Below are 17,311 nucleotides of genomic sequence, written 5' to 3' on the forward strand. Positions count from 1 at the left end.
TCCTGGATATTGTATCTCTTTGCCCGATATGTGCAGAAAAACAACTTATGAGTATCCATCATACAGTCCTGCCTTTCTGCCCTGGCCTTCAAGCTTCATAACAACGTGTCAAGGCCAGTGTTATCATCATCTGTCATCAAATACAAAACCAACCCAGGCGCTGGTGGCTCACGCCTGTAATCCTAGCTACTCAGGAGGCTGAGATCTGAGGATCACAGTTTGAATACAGCTTGGGCAGGAAAGTCTGTGAGACTCTTGTCTTCAATTAATCACAGTGGCGCTGTGGCTTTTGCCTCGAGCAAAAGGAGCCCAGGGACAGCGAGTAGGCCCAGAATTCAAGCACCACCACTGACCACAACAAACAAATCAAAAACAAAAAAGACCCACAGAGGTTAAGTAGCTCACCTGAGGTTGCACAGTTAATGAGTAGCAGAACCAGGATTTGAACCCTTGCTGGAAGAATGGTTGTCATCCACAGAGAAGGCCTTGTGGAGCAGGTACCCCTTCTGGGTAAAGACAAAGGGGAAGGTGGATCCAGCCAGGGGATCTAGCCAGAGCACCTCCCCTGTTTGATGGGGAGGGTGGAGTGCTTTACCCACTCAGGTCAAGCACTTCACATTCTCAAACAACCCTATCATCCTGGATCCAATTAGTAAAGTTTCTCCCAGGGTGCAGGCAAGAAAACTGAAGTCTCGCACCTGTAGGTGGAAGATCCCAAATCATTCCATCCCTGAATGCTCCTGGCTTCGGGTGTGGGACACAGTCCCCGCCTTCAGTGCCACCCTCTTGTCAGTTTAAGGCACTCTGCAGTTTACAAGCATATTTTCCATTCATTATCTTCACTTACAATGTGAGCAGGGCATCTCCCAGACCCAGGCTTTGATCCATGGCTCCTGGGAAGACTGGTGGGAGGGGCTGTGAGGTTCTGGGAAGGAAAGAATGGTGGCAGACAGCCAAAGGTGGAGGAAACTGAGCCTTAATCAGCCACTGGGCATCATCATAGCCCGTAGCCTTTACTTTTCAGAAAGTAGCCCTCACTGCTTGTGTGTATGTGTGTGTATACACTCGTACTTGGACTTGAACTCAGAGACTAGGCACAGTCCCTTAGCTTTCTTACCCAAGGCTGGCCCTCTACCACTTGAGCCATAGCTCTGATTCTGGCTCTTTGCAGATTAGTTGTAGATAAGAGTCTCTGGGAGATGACTGCCTGGGAGGGCTTTGAATCTACATCCTCCAATCTCAGCCTCCAGAGTAGCTAGGATTACAGGTGTGAGCCACTAGTACCCAGGTTGCCCTTGCTGCTTTAACAACTTGGGAGGAACATTCACCCTTGGTGTCTACCTGGAGTCAAAAGAATGGAACTAGAAGTATAAGTGATTCCTCTTTTGGCCTGTGCATTGGGATTAAGATGAGAACACAGCTTCTGTGAATGAGGGAGTGGTATGAGGTGCTTTCTAGCTAAGTCTTTGGGATGGGGATGAGGATAATACTGAGGTTTGCATTCAGGGCCTTGCACTTGCTAGACAGGCACTCTGCCACTCCAGCCACACCTCCAGCCCTTGAACCCTTTATTAAAAAAAAGATAACTAATCATTCCCCAAACAGTCATCTTTATAGCAATAACTTAATTATGGTGAAATGAAACTCTTCAGTTCTCTACCCTTCCTTCCTTCCTTTCCTCTCTCCCATCCTTTCTTCCTCCCTCCTTTTTTCCTTTCCTTCTTTCTTTTCTTCTACAGTTGTTTTATGTTTTGTTTTGCTTTGTTGCCTAAGCTTTATTATAACTAAAGATCATATTACAGCCAGGCACTGGCGGTTCATAGTTGTAATCCTAGCTACTTAAGAGGTTCAGTTCTAAGGATCACAGTTTGAAACCAGCCTAGGCAGACAAATTTGAGAGACTCTCATCTCCAATTAACCACCAAAAAGCCAAAATGGAGCATCAAAGTGGTAGAGTGCTAGCATTGTGTGGAAAAGCCAAGTAAGAGCATGAGGCCCTGAATTCAAGTGTGCATGGACACACACACACACACACACACACACACACACACACATACACACTTACACGGTTCATTACACTGCATTAAAGGTGAGAAGAGGAGAGGATAAATACTATTCAAGCCAAGGTTATATAACCCTATCGGAAACCAGGTGCCAATGACTCACACCTGTAATCCTAGCTACTCAGAAGGCTGAGATGTGAAGATCACAGTTCAAAACTAGGCCAGGCAGAAGAGTCCACAAGATCCCTCTCTAACCATAAAACTGCTAGACTGAAGATGTAGCCCAACTAGTCGGGTGCCTAGGGAAGTCATAAGGCCCCAAGTTCAAGCCTTAGTCCTGCTCATCCCCCTCCTAGAAAAAAAGAACCTCGGTGTGGGAGAAGAGTGTGGGAAGCTTCCAGAAGATGAAGCTATGCCTTAAGAGTTCCTGGGAAGAACTGAGCAGGACATGTCAAGTCAAGCACCCAGCATGGGCAAAGAGAACATTCCAGAAACACTCTGGAGCCAATTTTGGCAGGACCCAGCTGATGCCCCATGACAGTTGCTTTCTAGAGCTGAGACCACTGCCCCGTCTTGATAAGGTGTCATAATTCCCCTCCTTCCTTTCCAAGTGTTGGCTCCCCAATTTGTGGGCAGTTTATTAAAAACACATAGTTAATGGCCAGGAAAGAGGAGGCTTTTTTTTTTGGCCTCTCTCCCCCAATCTGACCCCTCCCTCCTCACCCGGAGCCCCCACTCTGGCTGGAATGTAGCCATCAAAATAAACATTAAATGTGAAATGCCAGAGCTGAGTTATTACTTGTGAGAGTTCTGGGAGAAAAAAAAATTTATAGCAACATTACAGTGTTTTGTTAAAAAAAAAATCTCTTAATGCACCCAAATGGGAAGGTGTGTGTGTTTTTTATTAAAATGTTACACTCTATAAATCCGATCTGTAGGAAGGACACAGGTGGCGACCCAGGGACTCAGCTGGGGAGACTGTCACTTCTATCTTTGGAGTGATCCTGTCGATCCTGTCCCGATCCTGTCCCGTGGCTCAGAAAGTCGCTTCTCCCCAGCCTCGGCCCCTCCCTCCTCCACACCCTTACCCTGGAAAAGAAAAAAAAAAGTTTACGTTTTCCCTCACCACCCCAGAGGAGAAGCCACAAAGGGTGTGACAATCTGTGTCACTTCCCCATCCCCTCCGGGGTCTGTGGAAAAGTTGCAATTTTCTTAAAAGGCCTTTCAGAACTGCTGGGTCCCCACAGTGCCCTTATGAAGTTTGTCTGGCATGGGGTGAAATTTCCTGTTGGTCCTTTTTTTTTTTTTTTCTTCAAATTTAGATTCTGGCTGATGTTGCACTTTTCCAGGGCTTCTTTGTGAAAGAAAGAAAAAAAAAAAAGCAAACCGGCTTCTGTCTCTAGCCTTGTGTTCTGGAATGTCCTTTCTCAAAATAGTCCATGATATCACGGGCACAGAATGGGAGCTTCATTTTTCTCTCCCTTTAACTGTATGGAGGTGAGTCCTTTCTTAAAAGGAGAAAACTGTAGAAATTTGGATTTACGTAGCAGAGGTACCTGGCTTTCTCGTCAAATAGTAATGTCTAACAGTCCCTTGGTGACATTAAAAGAGATTCTCGGACTGGATAGTAGTCTGAGAGCTGTTTCAGTTGCACATAAAGATGGGAATATGCACCTGTTTGGGGTTGGATGGTAGCCCATCCCACCCCACCCCACCCCCCCCAAAAAAGCATATCCAAATCCCCATCCTCAGTGCCTGTGAATCATTCGCAAATAAATTCTTTACAACTTAATTAAATTAAGGATCTCAAGATGAAATTCACCTGAGTGGGTCATTAAACTATAACAAGACATTCAAGTGTCCTTCTAAAGTGCTGGGGAAGGAGGGTTGGGGAATGAACAACAGAGAAGTCTGGTGCTGGTGGCTCACGTCTGTAATCCTGGCTGCTCGGGAGGCCAAGATCTGAGGTTCACAATTTGAAGCCAGCCTGGACAGGAAAGTCTGTGAGACTCTAATCTCTAATCACCAGAAAACCAGAAGTGGCGCTATGGCTCAAAGTGGTAGAGTGCTAGCCTTGAGCACAAGCGCTCAGAGACTGAGTCAGGGCCCCACTAGACCCACGGCTAACAAAAAAAAAAAAAGAGAAGTTCACATGAAGAGAAGACCAAAAGTAAGCATGGGACAATCAGAAACTTGGAAAGACAGAGGCAGATTCTCCCTCTGGAGCACCTGCAGAGGGAGGAGCCCCTGTGGACCTCTCCATTTCAGAGTTGGGCCTCCAGAGCTGGAAGAGAACAAACTCTGCTTCTTGTAAGCCCCAAGACCTGTGGACATTTGTTAGGGGAATTGTAGAACTTTTACATCCATCCACCTCTTTCTGAGAAGGGGGGGGTCTCAGTCTCATTCCACCACTCTGGAGAAGCTGCTCCCACAAAGGTTAAGAGGCACTAAGGGTTTATGTGAAAATGTAGGGAGGGGGGAAACGGTACCCATAATTTACAGCACATGTCACAAAGCACAGAACACCCAGCCCTACCTCAAAAGCTGCGCCTTTTCTTCTCCCTCTTACCTCTTCTGTGGGTTCTGAGAAAGCGCCCTCCTTTACCTTCTGGGGCCAGCTCCCAGGTCCTCTGAAGCCAATTAGTAAAACATTAGCCAAGAAGCAGTTTTATTTGTCTTTTGGTGCTGGTTCTGGTGCTTGAATTCAGGGCCTGGGTGCTGTCCCTGAGATCTTTTGCTCAAGGCTGGTGCTCTACAAATTGAGCCACAGCTCTGCTTCTGGGTTTTTTGTTTTGTTTTGGTGGTTAACTGAAGATCAGAGTCTCACGGACTTTCCCATCTGGGCTGGCTTCAAACCAGGATCCTCAAATCTCAGCCTCCCAGGAGCTATGATTACAGGTGTGAGTTGCAGATGGGCTTCTTGCAAAGAGGTTTTTAAAAGCACTGAAGAGTCAATCTGCAGGGCTCAGAACTCTGGCATCTACACTCCTGGTGTTTGGGGTGGGGAAGGGAGGGAAGCAGCCCTTAAAAAGAAAAAAGTAGCCTGATGTCAGTAGCTGACACCTGTAATCCTAACCTCTTAGGGGACTGAGATCCCCAGGATCCAGGTTCAAAGCCAGATTGAGCAGAAAAATCCTTGAGACTCTCTCTCCCAAAGAACATGCAAAATTTTTTTTTAAAAAAGAAAAAACAAGGCAGGGTTGGAGTTGTGGCACAAGTGGTAGAACACCAACCAAACAAGCTGAGATAATCAGAGTTCAAACTCAGTACCACCACCAAAAGGAGGAGGCTGGAGAAGGAGGAGGAAGAAGAAAATAGGTCCTTCTGGAGATTGAGATGTTTTGGAACTAGACAGAAGTGATGGTTGGTCCGTGCTATAGATATAACCACCAAAGGTTAATTTTATATTATATGAATCTCATGGTGTGTGTGGAGGCGATACAAATTAATTCTCGAGTACAATAATTTGCAAATTCATTTCGTCCCTCTTTTAGTCCTCAATTAACTGGAACTATGTCCCTTCGCTTGGCAGGATAGGCCAGTGAAACATTTTATGACACAAATCATGAAGGGCTGACTGGCCACATCTAGAGGCTGAGAGATCATGGCCCTGGGACCCTGGCAAGAAAAAGAACAGGGAAACCAGGTGAACACTTACTATGAATGTGTCAGGAACACAGGGCAGCCAGGGAACTTCATGCAGCCCTGTGCTGGTAAAACCTTTCACCTTGGACCACGCTAAATAAAGAAATAGACCTGAAGTTAAGAGATACTTTTCACGTGACCACCACCCCCAAGCCTTACAACCTCCCTCAGAGGGGAAACTTGTGGGGTTCTATTTCACAGGCAAGGAAACTGAGGTACAGTGAGAAGCGACCTGCTTATGATTGCACACCTGCAGGCGAGGGGCTTCACAAGCCATTCTGTGGCCTCTAGAGCCTGTGATTTTTCCATCTATCCTTTGCAAACCCCGATCTCGACCTGGAACTCCATTTAGAGAAAACAGCCAGATGCTTCCCTGCTCTGAGGAGGGCGGATTGGCTCTGTGTCCCAGGCCCACATACAGGGCCCAAGTTCCTTCCTTCTAATGAGGGGAGGTGTTTTCCTGGGTGGGTCAGAACTTATGGCCTCCCAGGCCTGGCTCTGCCTCAGAGACCTTGGATGAGGACCCAGGGAGAGCCACTAACTAGCACCCACAAAGCTGAGAGCAGGCGCCACCTCCTGGGGACCTGGGCAGCCCAGCTCCTTCCTCTCAGCCAGGCTTCTGCCCTGGGCCCAGCCTTAGGCCATAGTCTTGGCTTATTTCTTTTTCTTTCCTCCACTGCTCCCAGGCCTTTCTCTCCCAGGTTTCAAAGAGACCTGGGAATGCAAGCTGTGGGGTGACTTTGTAACTACAGTGGGCTTCTACCTTTAGAGCTGCAGACAGGGGCTTGAACACCTGCGCCCGCCCCCACAAAAGAGGTCAGCAGATGATTCCTCAGTCTTCCTGCAGCATCTTGCTCCAGGGGCTGTCCCAGAGAGTTGAAACTGCCCAGCTATGTACACAGGTCCTGGTGAGGGAGGCTGGGTGAGAGAGAGGGTAGAGGCCAAACCACTGGAATCCGCTCACACTCCAGGCAAGATGGAGGAAGGGCAAGGGAAGGAGGGAGGATGGGGGAAGAGAGGGAGGGAGAGAGGTCAGACAGTGAGTAAAGCAGTAGAGGACTGTAAGTAAAATCACACACAACTTACTAAGCATCTACTATGTGCTAAGCACCAGACTCTCTGCCAACTGGGTGCCTAAAAGTATGCAAGTATGTATCCCAGCATTCCTTTTGGCCTTGCCCCTCCCCCTCTGGAGCCACCTCCCCTGCCTTCCCTAAGCTTAGATCACCAAGATCAAAATAAGCATCCCTCCGCCTCCAAGGACAGGTGCTGGGGCAGGAAGCAGGAAAAGGGGTTGAGGCAGAGGGAGCCAAAGCCCAGAGGTGTCCACTGTCCATTCCCTGTTTCTAAGGCCCCTAAGGGAGCAGTGGGTCCTGAGCTCATGACACACCTGCCCTCTGGCTTACAGGATGACTCTGTACAAGGGAGAGGCCTCTCTGTGCTCTAGTTTTCTCCAGCTGTAAAAAGACTCTTAGTTGGAGCTCCAGTGACTCCTGCTGTAATCCTACCTACTCTGGAAGCTGAGATCTGAGAATCCAGGTTTGAAGCCAGCCTGAGCACATAAATCCAAGAGACTCTTAGCTCTAATTAACCACCAAGAAGCCTAAAGTGGAACTGTGATTCAAGTGGTAGAATACCAGCCTGTATGGAAAAAGCTAAGGGGCAGCACCCAGGTCCTGAGTTCAAGCCCCACCACACACACACACATCATTCTTCCAAAAGAGCTTGGAAAGAATCAAGGGATTTGCCTAAAACATAAGATGGGTACAGCCAAGGCTTGAAGGTTCCTAGAAGCCCTATTCCCAAAACTTTCCCCTTCTCACCATGCACTTTCCACCCTTCCAGCCCCTTCCAGCCCTTCTGGGAAGAGCAGAATGTGGGGGGTCAAATTCCTTTGGCCTTTTCACTCTTAGCTTTGAAAGGCCTCTGGCCCAGGATAGAGCTATAAGCATAACACAAGAGGATTCTGGGGGAGAATTTCCCCAGTTTGAGGAACTGAACAGAAGGTTGCCAATTACTTTGGGGACTCTGAGGCTGGGCTGTCATTCTAAAATAGCAGTCTCTAGTATATGAAGGAAGTGATTTAGAGCGCTCACCTTGATCTGAAGAGCACAGGAACAGCGCCCAAGCCCAGAGTTCAAGCCCCACGACCGACCCCCCCCAAAAAAGTAAAAAAAAAAAAAGTAAAGCATCTCTTTTGGTAGAACCAAGGACCTCACATTTTCTAGGTAGGCTGGCTACTGCTTGAGTGGCTACTGCTTTAGTTATTTTTGGAATATGCTCTCCTGGTTTTTTGTTTTTTGTTTTTTTGTATTTTTGGCCAGGCTAACCTGGACTTCAATTCTTCTACCAATAGCTTCCTACATTGCTGGGGCCACAGAGCCTAGCCACTACACCCAGCTTATTGATTGAGATGGAGATCTTGCTAACTTTTTTGCCTGGGCTGTCTTTGAACTACTCTCCTCCAGACCTCATCCTCCTGAGTAGCAAGAACTGTAGGCGTGAGTCACCATATCCTGCCCAGTAGAGTATATCGTAAGTGAATATGATGCCATTTAATCCTTCAGCTCTTTTGAGATGGGTGCTGTGAAGAAAGGGAAACTGAGGCCCATGAAGGCAACCACCTAACAGACCTTTTACATTGTATCCAATAAACCACAGAATTGGGATTCAAACCTAGATGTGAAGCCAGGCTCTAGACCACTGACAATGGCACCTTTGTCAGCTCCAGGGAATCCACCGCTGTTATGGACAGACCCCTCAGGCCAGCTGTATCCTAGAGGCTCCCTCCTAAAATTCATGAATCCAACACTGGGAAGGGGTGGGGGAAAGATTAGAATTCGAGTCAGCACAGCTGCCACTGGCTGCCCACCAACTCTCAGCTCAGGCCCAGGTGGACAGACAATGAAAGCTTAGAAGAGAAGGTCTCCAAGGTGAAGGGCAATGGTGAGAGGTGAAAAAGGGAATTACAGACCATGCTTCCTCCTGGAGGGGCAGCTAGGCACAGGGGGCTAACCACTGGTGCCCTGGGGATTGTAGGAGAAAGGGGGGGGAAGGAGAGAAGAAGATCCCCGCCCAGCTCCAGGATGCCCAGCCAATGAGAAACAGGAAATCTGTCCCTCTGCCTCTCCCTAACTCCAGCTTAATTTTCAAATGCCACTGACCTCCAACAAACAGAACCCTGCCCCCCCTCACCCCCTTGGCTGTCAATTAAGCAGTCCCAGGATGGATAGGCTTCTCTAATGCAGAGTAAAAGATGAAGGGTGAGCTGGATGCTGGTGACTCTTCACACTTGTAATCCTAGCTATTCAGGAGACTGAGATTTGGAGAATGATGGTTGGAAGCCAGCCTGGGGGCGGGGGTAAATCATGAAATTCCTTCTCCAAAATAAGCAACAAAAATCCAGGCTGGGGGCATGGCTTAAGTAGTAGAGCACCAGCATAGCAGGCTTGAATTCAAACTCTAGTACTTACCAAAAACAAAAACAAAAAACAAAAACCACAAAAATTAAGGTTGGAGAGTGGAGAGGGGGTGGAGTCTGTATCCGAGATGCCAAAGGACTTTGGCAAGGGACTTTGGCTTTGTCTAAAGACACCAGGCTAGCTACCTCAGATTTCAAGGGATCCTAAACTTTTTTTGGGTAGACTCTACAAAAGAAAGAGGCAGTGGGGGTGAGCTGGGAGCCTCAGATTCTTCTGGTCACACAGACCTTTCCTCCTATTACTTGGGCCTCCACTTCTCCAGCTGAGAAATGGGTTCCCATCTACCTCTCTGTCTGCAGGCTAAGCTAAGGCAGATCTACCCCCCCCCTGAAAGCACCTAGCCAGCCTCAAGTCCGCTCCCCCTTTCCCCCTGCCTCCCCACCTGTGTATGTGGGGTGATGTGTGGCCCAACTGCCTCCATCCACCCATCATGTGCAGCCTCGTTTGTGAAACTTTAGAGGACCGCTTCCAGGAAAGACGGGACAAGGGGGAGAAGGCACCGGGGACTCCAGAGTAAACACCTGGCTGGGGCCGGTTGGCTAATGACATTTGGGAATTCTTCGTGGACTTAAATTACCGTGTTCTCCGTTCTAACCAATACGCATGGGGTGGACGGGCTTGGACTCAGAGGCGGACTTCCGGTTCCAACAACTTTCCATTTTTTTGGCGGGGGGCGGGGGGTGCACAAGATCTAAGGTGATCCCCAGACCTCCTGTCACAAAATCTCCCGCTAGGCTTTCTAAGGAGGTCCGTGGGGCCCAGGTTCTGCCTGCTCGGTAGCCTGGCCTTGAGCTCTGGGCTCGGTCCCTGCTGGGACAAAGTGGGGGAACAAAGAAGTTGGGGATCCCAGATCCTAAGCGCACGGGGCCAGCAACAGCTGCGCATGGAAAGCATCCGGTGCCCCGCGCCCCCAAGAACAAGAAGACAAAAAGGAAAGTCGTTTTTGTTCCTGGGTGGGCAAGGGTGGGCCACGTTGCCAGCCGGAATGGCAAGGTTGCTGGTTTATCAGAACCTTGGTCTCTCCTCCCGGCTTTGGCTTCCTACAAGGCTCCAACCGAACCTCGCAGCTTGTGAGCCGCCGGACGTTCCTAGAACACCCTGTGTACCAGGCACCTCGGGACTTGTTGCGGTGAAAAAAGAAATGTGTCCCCGAATGCAAGCCACTTCAGTCCCCCTCGATGCCCGCTGGGCGGTATTAAACACCACGCGGGGACAATGGGGAGACCGAAGCTAAAGGCGGATGCCGAGCGTTCCTTCGTTGGCCATAGTTCCAGAATGGCGAAGCACTTAATTTCGGGGTACAGTTCCCTGGGTGCAGAATGGGCAGCGAGAAGCTGCCAGGGCTGTCCTACTAACAGAATAGGCCCCACCCGGCACTCCTCGATACACCCTCCACCCCGATCCTCCAGCGGGTTCAAAACCTTAGACTCCCTTGGTTGTGGGAGCGCGATGCGCGCTCGCCTCGGCCTCCGAGCGCGGAGACCTTGGGTGGGGCAGACCCTCCTCCCGCCTCCCGGGGATGGGGCGCGGCCGGACTGCAGCAGCGGGGGCGCTGGAAAGCGAGCTCTGGATGGCGCCTTGGTCCCCGGGTTCCAGGGAAATTTGCCCTGGGTCTGGGACGGCGGCGGGGTGCCTGCCTGGAGGGAAGAGTCACATCTGCTTCCCCTGGTGGATGCGGGTACGAGCGCTCTGAATCCCCGCCTTTGCGGTGTTACTGGAGAGATTTCCTGGGATTGTAAAGGGAACACACACACACACACACACACACACACACACACACACTGCGAAAGGGTGAGGAAACTTTCCACTGGTCCGCCTTAGGGATCAATCTTAACTCCAGAGATCGCTGCAACAGTGCCTGAGTTCTGAAGTCACATCACCTGCGTTTAAAATTCCAGGTTCAAATCCCAAGTCCTCTGCTCGCCTTAGGACCACCAAGGACCCTCTTCTTTATTCGCTTTAAAATAAGACTCTGCAACTCTGTGCATCGCCTGTATAATAACAATTAAAATATTTTTTAAAAAATAACAAAATGAGAAGCAGAGTTCCACATAAGCCTATTGTGAGTACTGCATATATCTAAGCCGCCAAGAGACTACCCATACAACCTCTCCCCACCACTGTCATTATCTTATCCTTATTTCCAACAGGAGGTTTGTGTAACCGGAGGGGGGGGGGGTATTGGTAGGACACAGGAATCCCCTCTCCAAATCATTGAGCTCTGGGCTTCTTAGGGTGGTAACTTGCCCTACCTGCCTATCCCCTGCTCTCCTGGAGTGTTCAAAATGTCCTTTTAGTGGCTCCAAACGTCTGAGAAGCTTGACAGACTCCGACCTTTTGTAGAGTTACAAATTCAACTTGCTGGTTTCCGTGTCATTCAGAAGGAAGCTCAGGTTTGGAGCCCCTGGTGAGGTCACTCAACTGCCAAATTCCTCCCGGGTTGGAGAGTCCCACACAGTGCCACTGTCCCCACAGCTGGGCAAGGGGTGGGAGTAAGGGTTTGTGGCAGCTTGGATTAAAGAAGATGGTTCTGACTCTGTCCTTCCCTTGGAAAGAAATAAGACAGTTCTGACTTTCCCACCGTTTAAGGACCCTCAATCCCAAAGTTCTGCCTCAGAGCTCCAGTCCTGAGCCACCAGAACCCAGCAGCTCCCAAGTACCAGGCAGAGTTCCTCATAGTCATTCGTTTGTTCATTCATTGGTTCCATCACCAACTTGTTCAACCGATATTCTCTGAACAATGCACCTAGGATACAGTGGTCTGGGATTGCCTCCTAGCAAGGAGATAGACAATTAATCCTATGCACGTGAGAGACTGTGTTTCATCATCGCTGGGCTGGTAAAGGAAACCTCTCTCTGAGGAAGGGAAATTCAGACTAAGGCTGGGAAACAAACATTTTCTTGCCTCTTCCCTGTTCCCCTAGCATGAGTGCCCCCTTGTCCTGGGAAGGAGAAAACTGTTTCTGGGGAGCTGCCTGGGAGAAGTCAAGGTGAGAAAAGTGCAGATCACTGGGGATAAGGGCACAAGACCTGAAGCCAGGCCCGCGCTCACCCCCCTTAGTTACCTCCCCCAGTAAGGAGTGAAGTAGTGGGGCTGCTGAGACACCTCCTGGCCTATTAAAGGGCCTGCAGAGAGGTAGACAGCAACCCGGGGAGCATTGGCTAAAGGAGAGACACTGCCTGGGGAGCAGAGCCCAGGGCCAGAGTTAGGCTTCAGCATCCTCCGGGTGACTGGCTGAAAAGCCTTCTTACGGAGGAGCTGGGCAGTATGGCGAGGCTTCTCACTCACAGGAGGGATGGCTGATGGACAAATGGCTGAATTCATGATTTTACACTCCTCAGCATCTGCGCTGGCAAACCCAAAGGCATTTCCTAGCCCACAGGCATACGCTTTTCCTTCCTTGTTGCATTCCTAAGGTAGAATGTAGACGGTAGAGGGCTCCAGACTAGAGGGCAAGTTGGAGAGATCCCAGTGAGTGCACCCAATGCTGTGCTTAGAATGTCCAATATTTGAATCCCAGATGGACAAGAAAAGGTTAAATGAGGCAGTACTAAAGCAGGCCATCAAAGCTCAGGTGAGGAGTGGTGACTGGCAGCTTTGGAGTGCACCTGGCCCTTGGAATACCACGTGACCACAACTATCCCCCCCCATTTCTGCTGCCCCCCTCCTTTGTAGGTTAGGAATCAGATGGGAGGGGAAGTGGAAGATTGACCACCACCATCTTGGTGTCTGTGGACAGCTTCTGGGCTCTAGAGACTGGAGTAGAATGTTTCCTAATGATGCCTTGACAGAAGTGAGTCTCTACGCCTTGGGAGTCACATAGCATTTTCATTCATTCATTTAACACACATTTTATGAGCAACTGTGTTGTGCCAACCATTGTGGTATATACAACAGGTCTGTTTCCTGGTAGGAGAGAACTCACTGTTCTCAGGACCTTGGCCTGAGGGACCAGCAGGCTGGCTATTAACATTTTGATTTTGGAAGGGGAGGTGAATGAGCAACTGGTTATCCTTGGCTAGTAGAATCTCAAAACTCTTGGAACTCTGTTCTGTGCTGGAAACTTGGAAGGAGTCAAGAGGCCAGGGATCTAAAACTCCAGCCTGCGTATTTTGTTCTACAAATATTTGTGGGGTACCATGATCTAGGAGGAAAACCCAAAAGGGTTGAGAATAAAGTTGGACAACTATGAGGTCCTGGATGGTGAGCAGACAAATGAAGGCATCTACCTAGACTACCTAGAAAATCCCAGTAGAACCCCAAGTCACCAGCCAGATAAAAGCATAGGATTGATAGTGGTAACTTCAGGTAGAGAGAACCTGGGGTAGAACTTGGTTCTAGAAATCAAAGCAACTTTGACTAGTTAGGAGCATTTAGGGTGGTGGCAGGCTCCATCACCCTTTTGGTTGGAAAGTGATTTAGTTTTGATTAGTAGTAGTATTAAGTAGTGTACAAAGAGCTTTCAATTCCGTAGGTCAGGTTATAAGTACAATGCATCTTGATTAATGTCAGCTGATATAGGTTTTTGGTTTGTTTTCAGTGATTTAGTTCCATCCACGGAGACTCTGTCTGCCCATGACAAAATGGGTATGAGAGGACAGGCATGTGCCGCCATATTGATGTGGCTTCTGGCACAACAAAGGCACAGTAAATGCACTAGTTTTAGATCTGCTGGCCAGAGATGGGGGACCTTGACCGGCAGCAAGGGAGGAGTTTGTGCCTCGGCGCCCCTGGCTTGGTTTGGGAAATATCTTTATTAACGAGCACTTCAAGGTAAGCCAAGATGGAAACCAGATGTAGGATTGCACAGTCGGCAGTGAGCAGATACCGAGGGGTGGGGTGAGGCAGAGATGGGTCCAGATGTCGGAGGTAGGTGCACAACCTCCAGGTATTTTCTCTGGGGCACCATGGGTGCTAGAAGTCTCCATCCTGGATATTCCTGGTTTAAAGCACCTAGGTCCTCTTGCCTCATGCTTACCCTCCCTCCAGGTAAGTTTTGCACCTAGGGGGATTTCCTTCTGATTTAAGGAGATTGCTCTTAGTGGTCTTCCATCAAAGTCATTCCACAGCTGGATGCCAGTTTTCTCCTTGGGTCTTGATGTTTAGGCTCAGCTTCCCAAGTCCATTGAGGCTCCCAGGAGGGACAACTTTCCTATAAGCTATTTTTGACTATGTGACCTCCGCTAGGAGTTACAGCCTCTCTGAGCCTTGGTTTGCTGGTTGGAAAATTGTAGAATCAATCTCCATGACTCAAACTTGTGAGATGCAAGGACTTAGCTATGTGAATAGAGAGATCTGGACAGGTAGTCCATCTTTCTTTTTCTTGCTGTGTGTCAGTTGGTCCAGGGGTCCAGAGACCACATGAGGGGGAAATCACAAACCATCAAATCCAAGCCATGGAAGTGGTGATGCATGCCTGTAATCCCAACACACTAGTGGTGGACGTAAGGAGGCTTGCCAGTTCAAGGCAAGTCCGGGCCATCTAGTAGAAACAAAACAAACAAACAAAAAACACACCCTCATTTCAAACAACAAAATAAGAAAAAGAAGACATCCAAGCTTCCTGTTTTACAATGGGAAGGAGTGAGTTCCTTACCTTCCTCAAGCTGTGGCAGGTGACAGACGAACGATCAGGCAGGACTAGTGTTTCTGGACTCCCTACGCTGAACCTGACCTTGCAGGAAACCCACCTGGCCATGCTCAGAAGAGAGGCTCAACCCCACTGGGCCTGGGCAAGAGAGGAGTGGGCAGCACCCTGAGCCAGTTGAAACAGCCCTAGCTGGGGGTGGGGAGTGGGGACCAGCCAGTGGCTCAGTTCCACACAGCCAACCGCACTGGTATGGATACCGGTGCTGAGAAATAGTTTAAAAAGACGAGAAAGGTGCTGAAGATGCCAAAGTTCTTGTGTTCATTTCGAAAGGCAATGTTGGAAGGAAACAGAGGCAAAGGTGCCGTCAAGCCGCAGCCCGGGGCTGGGGAGTTTGAGCACATGCATCCAAAACTCCCGCTCATTCCCAAGCGCTACTCCCAATGTCGAATTAGTCTCGTTTGTATTAGTTTCTTCACTCTTTCTTCTCTTAACCTGTCAAGGCAATTTGCATCCCGGCTCCCCCACCCCACCCCACCCCACACTAGGCCAGAACTCAGATCTCCTATCAATTTGAAGCCCAGAGTCCTGCGAGTCTCAGCACCTCGGATCCCCAGCCTAGAATCCAAGAGGCCCTCAAGCACCCCCCAGGGGTTGAGTCCCGCCCCCCCTTCCATTTGCCAGTTAGTGCGAGTAGCATCTCCTTAAGAGAGGAAAGGAGGGGCAGGGAGGGTGGAAAGGGGAGGAGGGAGGCAAGGGAGAAGGAGGGAAGCAGGAAGGAGCAAGTCAGAAAAAGAAATCACTTTTTTTTTCCCCTTCCGTCTGAAAACCTTAAGAGGGTTTGGGAGATCTGGTCAACTTTCCGAAACATCTGAATCTTTTTACAGCTCGTGGTTCTTTCCCTGGACCAGCTGTGTGGAGGGAGCAGAGAAGTGGAGAGAGGGGAGAAGAGGGGAGGGAGAGAGAGAAGAGAAAAGAGAGAAGAGAAGAGGGGAGGGAGAGAGAGGAAAGGAGAGAAGAGAGAGAAGAAGGGGGAGGAGAGAGGAGAGGAGAGAAAGGAGACAGAGAGAGGAGGGGAGAGGGGAGAGAAGGAAGGAGAGAGAAGAGAGGGGAGAGGAAGAAGAGGAGAGGAGAAAAAGGAGAGGAGAAAGGAGAAGAGGAGAGAAAGGCAAGAGGGGAGAAAGGAGAGAAAAGAGACAGAAGGGTGCAGAGAGGGGAGAGAAGAGGCGGGAGGAGGGGGGAGAGCGGGAGGCGTAGCGGGGAGGGGAGGGGAGACCGCGGGCAGGCCCGCAGCCACCGCCTCCCGCCTGCCTCCCTCTCGGAGCTCCGGGCCAAGGCGCGCGGTGGCGTCCTCGCGCCCTCGCCGGCGCCCCCGCCCGTCGCCCGCGCGGGCCCGGCATGAACGCTGAGACTTGCGTCTCGTACTGCGACTCGCCCGCAGCTGCCATGGACGCCTACTACAGCCCGGTGTCGCAGAGCCGGGAGGGTTCGTCGCCTTTTAGGGGATTTCCCGGGGGCGACAAGTTCGGTACAACTTTCTTGTCGGCCGCAGCCAAAGGCCAGGGATTCGGGGATGCCAAGAGCCGGGCCCGCTACGGCGGCGGCGCGGGGCAGCAGGACCTGGCGGCACCCCTAGTCGAGAGCGGCGCCGGGGCGCGGGGCTCCTTTAATAAGTTCCAGCCCCAGCCACCGACCCCGCAACCCCAGCCGCCGCCGCCGCCCCCGCAGCCCCAGCCGCCGCCGCCGCCGCCGCCGCAACCGCATCTCTACTTGCAGCGGGGCGCCTGTAAGACACCCCCAGACGGCAGCCTCAAACTCCCGGAGGGCAGCAGCGGCCACAACGCGGCCTTGCAGGTCCCCTGCTACGGTGAGTGCGCGTGCGGGCCACCTGGGGCGGATGGGGGGGGGGTCCGCGCCTCCGACAGCCCCCCCACCCCACCCCATCCCCTGAAACCCACTCGGGTTGAGAAAGTTAGTGGGGATCGCGGGCTAGGAGGCTCCGGGGCCGGCCGTGGGGACTGCGGGAGGGAAAGTGAGGATGGGAGATGTGGAAGGGGTCGCGGGGAGGGGGGGGGCGTCCCGATCTCCTTCCGAAGTTCCCCCCGACACACACCCCACCCCGACCCGGGTCCCGAACGCTCTGGCGGTTACACTTTGTCCTGAAGTTGCTTTCCTTGGGTCTCTCTTCGCGCTTTGCCCAAACCGATCCGTTTTACGCTGCCCCGCGGGGCCCGATTGGAAGTGGAGGCTGCGTCCTGGTTCCCGGCGTGCGGCTTGGGAAGAGGCGCCGAGCCGCGCGCCGCCGGGACGGACGCGGGGCTCCCGAACGGGCGGAGGACTCGCTCCACGCCTGCCGGCCCGCCCGCCCGCCCGCCCCCCCGGGCTCCTGGGTTTAAAGAGGGTCGCAGGTGCGGAGCCCTGCGCGGAGTCCGCTCGGAGCGCGCGTCTCGCGGGGCGAGCGCTGGAAGTCGGGGAACCACAGAAGCGCCGGTCGGGAGAGCCTGGGGGTGCTCCCCACGACAACTCCAGGAGTCGGAAAGCGCGGCTCTCCGAGGGGACGACAGCCCGCCACACTTTGCGGGAGCTTCTTCCC

General features: G+C 51.2%; 1 protein-coding gene across 1 annotated transcript in view; it reads left to right on the forward strand.

Moving 5' to 3' along the window:
* The first annotated feature begins 16,012 nt into the window (after positions 1-16,012).
* Positions 16,013-17,311, forward strand: part of Alx4 (ALX homeobox 4) — a 41,350-nt gene continuing 40,051 nt past the window's right edge. Inside the window, exon 1 of the mRNA XM_013029988.1 lies at positions 16,013-16,585. Coding sequence (XP_012885442.1) covers positions 16,117-16,585 — 469 coding nt within the window. The 5' untranslated portion in view covers positions 16,013-16,116. The remainder of the gene's footprint in view (positions 16,586-17,311) is intronic.

This window comes from Dipodomys ordii, unplaced genomic scaffold (assembly GCF_000151885.1).
Source record: "Dipodomys ordii isolate 6190 unplaced genomic scaffold, Dord_2.0 Scaffold125, whole genome shotgun sequence".
NCBI classification, from domain to species: Eukaryota; Metazoa; Chordata; class Mammalia; order Rodentia; family Heteromyidae; genus Dipodomys; species Dipodomys ordii.